Source organism: Carlito syrichta, unplaced genomic scaffold (assembly GCF_000164805.1).
Source record: "Carlito syrichta isolate Samal-C Ts95f unplaced genomic scaffold, Tarsius_syrichta-2.0.1 Scaffold311381, whole genome shotgun sequence".
In the NCBI taxonomy this organism is placed as follows: Eukaryota; Metazoa; Chordata; class Mammalia; order Primates; family Tarsiidae; genus Carlito; species Carlito syrichta.
The window spans coordinates 290,360-293,827 of NW_007255477.1; the positions used below are offsets into that span (position 1 = coordinate 290,360).

At 47.4% G+C, this 3,468-nt stretch overlaps 1 protein-coding gene across 1 annotated transcript in view; it reads left to right on the plus strand.

Moving 5' to 3' along the window:
• DENND2A (DENN domain containing 2A) overlaps positions 1-3,468 on the plus strand; it is a 75,539-nt gene that overhangs the window by 25,521 nt on the left and 46,550 nt on the right. Inside the window, exons 3-4 of the mRNA XM_021717874.1 lie at positions 1,124-1,251; positions 2,883-3,004. Coding sequence (XP_021573549.1) covers positions 1,124-1,251; positions 2,883-3,004 — 250 coding nt within the window. The remainder of the gene's footprint in view (positions 1-1,123; positions 1,252-2,882; positions 3,005-3,468) is intronic.

A 3,468-nucleotide genomic window follows, 5' to 3' on the forward strand; every position in this document is an offset into this window, starting at 1 on the left:
AGAACCCGCAGGCTCAGGCAATTCACTCACCTCAGCCTCCCAAAGGCACGGGATTACAGGCTGAGCCACTGAGCCCGGCGTTTAGTGAAGTTTTAAGAGGCATAGAAACTTTTAAAGGCAGAATGTGCCAGGTCATGGAATCACACCAACCACGTTTGAACAAGCTCTCTGAGGGGCAGAATGAGGCATCTCCTCTTGGTCTGAGTTTTGTACTGATAGTGACCACTCAGGTGACAGGAAGGGGCAGGGGCCCATTCTCTGGTCCACTCTGAACTCACCCTCGCTGCTGATTATTTAAGTCATGTATGTTCCATAAACATTGTAGAAAGTTGGAAAAGTCCAGAACAGTCAAGGTGAAGTCATTAGCCATCCTTGAGTCCTGAATAGCAGCTGTGTATCTAACTTCCTTCCCTTCTTTTTATTTTCTATGTACATGTTTACTCACAAAGTTGGGATTGTACTATTTTTTCAGTTGAAGTGTCACTCTGTTGCTAAATGCAGTGGCACACTCCCGGCCACCGCTGCCTCGACCTGCTGTGTTCAGGCATTCCTTCTGACTCAGCCTTCCAAGTAGCCAGAAATACAGGCACACACCACCATGCCCAGCTAATTTTTTGGTTTATTGTAGAGACGAGGTCTCGCCAAATTGCCCAGGCTAGTCTCGAACCCGTGGACTCAGGCAATCCTCTTACTTCAGCCTCCCAAAGTGTTGGGATTATAGGCATGAGCCACCACGCCAGGCCTGGGATTGTACTTTTATATATACTTTATTATTCTCTTAATATAATAGCAGGAACCGTCTTGCAAGTAAAAAATATATATCTTATTCATGAATTTTCACACATTTAAGAGAAAATATATAGTTGATTTCAGTAATAGAAATTTCTCCAACAACAAAATTTTTTTTCTTTTGGTCAGCCAGGCACAGTGACTCATGGCTGTAATCTCAGCACTCTGGGAGGCTGAGATAGGAGGATTATTTGAGGTCAGGGTTTGAGACAGGCCTGGGCAACATAGGGAGAACTTACCTCTGTTAAAATATATATTATTTTTGTCATCTGTTCTCAGAACCAACCTAATTTGAGTCAAGTTCTTTGTTTTTCCCTCCCATGACACAACCCAGAAAGTCCTATGAGTTTGAAGACATACTGCCATCTTCCTCTGAGCACAACAGGGTGGACTGGTATGCACAGACTAAGTTGGGGCTCACACGCACTTTATCAGAGGAGAACATCTATGAAGACATTCTAGGTAAGAGGCCAACATGTCTGCGTGTGGGTCTGAGTCTGCCTGTGAGAAAGGAAATGGGGTTGGCTGCTCAAAACATATACACACTCAGAGGCATAGAGGTGTGCTCAGATGAGGGAGAGAGCAGGTCGGGGGTGGGAGGACGGGCTGGTGATGAACACCTGAGGAGGCTGTGTGGCAGCCTCCTCGTGGCCCCTCTCCTTGTGGCAGCCTCCTGTGGCAACGGGGTACCACGGAAAATGTGAGGCTTGGAGTCTCAGGATCCAGACCCAAGTATTTGCTCTGCTACTCACTAGCTGTAAGACACTGAGCCGGTGACCAAATGTCTCTGTACTTCAGTTCTCTCCTCTGTATAATGAGGATGATCACAGGGTTGCTGAAGATCTAGGGAGACGGCATGTCAAACACTCTGGTTTATAAAATGCGCTCAATCAATTGTAGGGATCACTGAGTAAAAGAAAACACTGCAGACCAGCATACTCTTTCAGAAACTGTGGAAGTGCAACTCTAATGGGCATCAAAATTCAGACTAAATGAATGTGTTATTTAAAAATGGCCTAGCTCAACTTGTACCCCACAACTTTAAACCAAACAACAACAAAAATGGCCTGGTTCTAAAGGATCCTCTCAAATTCCAATGTGAAACCCAGATTCACAGAGTTTGGTGAGTTCAATAGTCTTCGGGGAAGATCATGGTTTCAGTAAGGTGTGAGCTCAGACTGATGTGTGCTTATGGTGGGGTTGGGAGAAGAAGCAAGTTTGTAGGGGGAGAACACTGTATGTGTGTTCAGTGGTTGAGGGGGCAGGTTGGGAAGATGTACAGAGACATGCATGTGTGTGACTAGCAATTTCAGAAAAAACCCATGGGAGGAGGAGGCTTGAGGACAGTGTATACTTAGCTGAGCAATTCCCATTGCACCATGGAGCATCTAAACTGCAGGGTCCAGGCTGCTGGAGATAGGTTCCTGCCAAAGCAACAGGTATCCCAAATCTAAAATGGGTATGAGAGCTGGACTTCTCTTAGCAGTGACTGCCTGACAGGATGCTTTCAGTCACAAGGAACAGAAAACCCATCAGAAACAACAAAGGGAGTTTGTTGGCTCCTGGCACCTGAACTGCCTTTTCCTTCCTCTGTTTATCTTTCAGGTAGCTCCATTCTCAGCAGGTTTCCCAGGGTCTCCACGATGGCAGCCATCAGCTCTCTGGAATCCATACCTTCCAGTGGAGAAAGGAGAACCTGTGTCCTGTCAGTCCCAGCCAAAATCCTGGGGTTCACCCTACCTAGACCAGCTTAGGTCCCCTTTTCACCTCAGAGCCCAGGAATGCCATGCAGTGATTGCCTGAGACTTAGGATGTGATCCTTTCCTGAGCTGATCACTGAGGCAGGGATTTGGGCTACTCAGATTGGCTAAAGCCCTGACACCGAGAATGGAGTTAATTTCATATAGCCATAAATGAAGGAGAGTTAACCCAATGAAATCGGGTCTGTTACCCAGGGGAAGGATGGATGGATAGCAGAACAACAGATATCCCTGCAAGGACTAACGCAGAAGAGGCCAAAATGGCCTTAACGTTCAGAAAAAGAAAGCTTCCTTCATGTTCCCAGGTTCCTGACCTGTTGTCTCTGACCACAGATACGCCAATGAAGGAAAACCCTTATGAGGACATCGAGTTACATGGCCGCTGTCTGGGGAAGAAGTGTGTCTTAACCTTTCCGGGTTCTCCTACCTCTTCCATCCCTGACACACCCAGCAAGGTATGAGTTCCCAGTCGAGTGATGACGGAAGAAGGGTCCCCAGCATAGGGACCTGGAGCACTCTAGAGTTCTGGCTTACATTGGAATCCCAGGTCCTCACTGCCAGGCCCCTGCATTTGTACACCTGCTGGCCGGCTGGTCTTCCAGCCTCCACTTCTCCTGGAACCTCTCTGCTCACCAAAGCTTCCTAAATGCCATTTAAACTTCTGGCTCAGAAACCTCCTCAGACTGGATGGATAAGAGGTGGTGCATCCATCCTATACAACTGATAAGAAGAGTGTCTTGACATAGAGCTCGCTCGAAGACACAGCGCTGAAAGGCATGGTGTAGGATAGTATTTTTTTTTTTTTTTTTGAGGTGGAATCTCACTCTGTCCCCCAAACTAAAGTGCAGTGGCCGCTCCCGGCCACCGCAACCTCAACCTGCTGGGCTCCGGCGATCCTTCCGCCTCGTCCTTCCGAGTA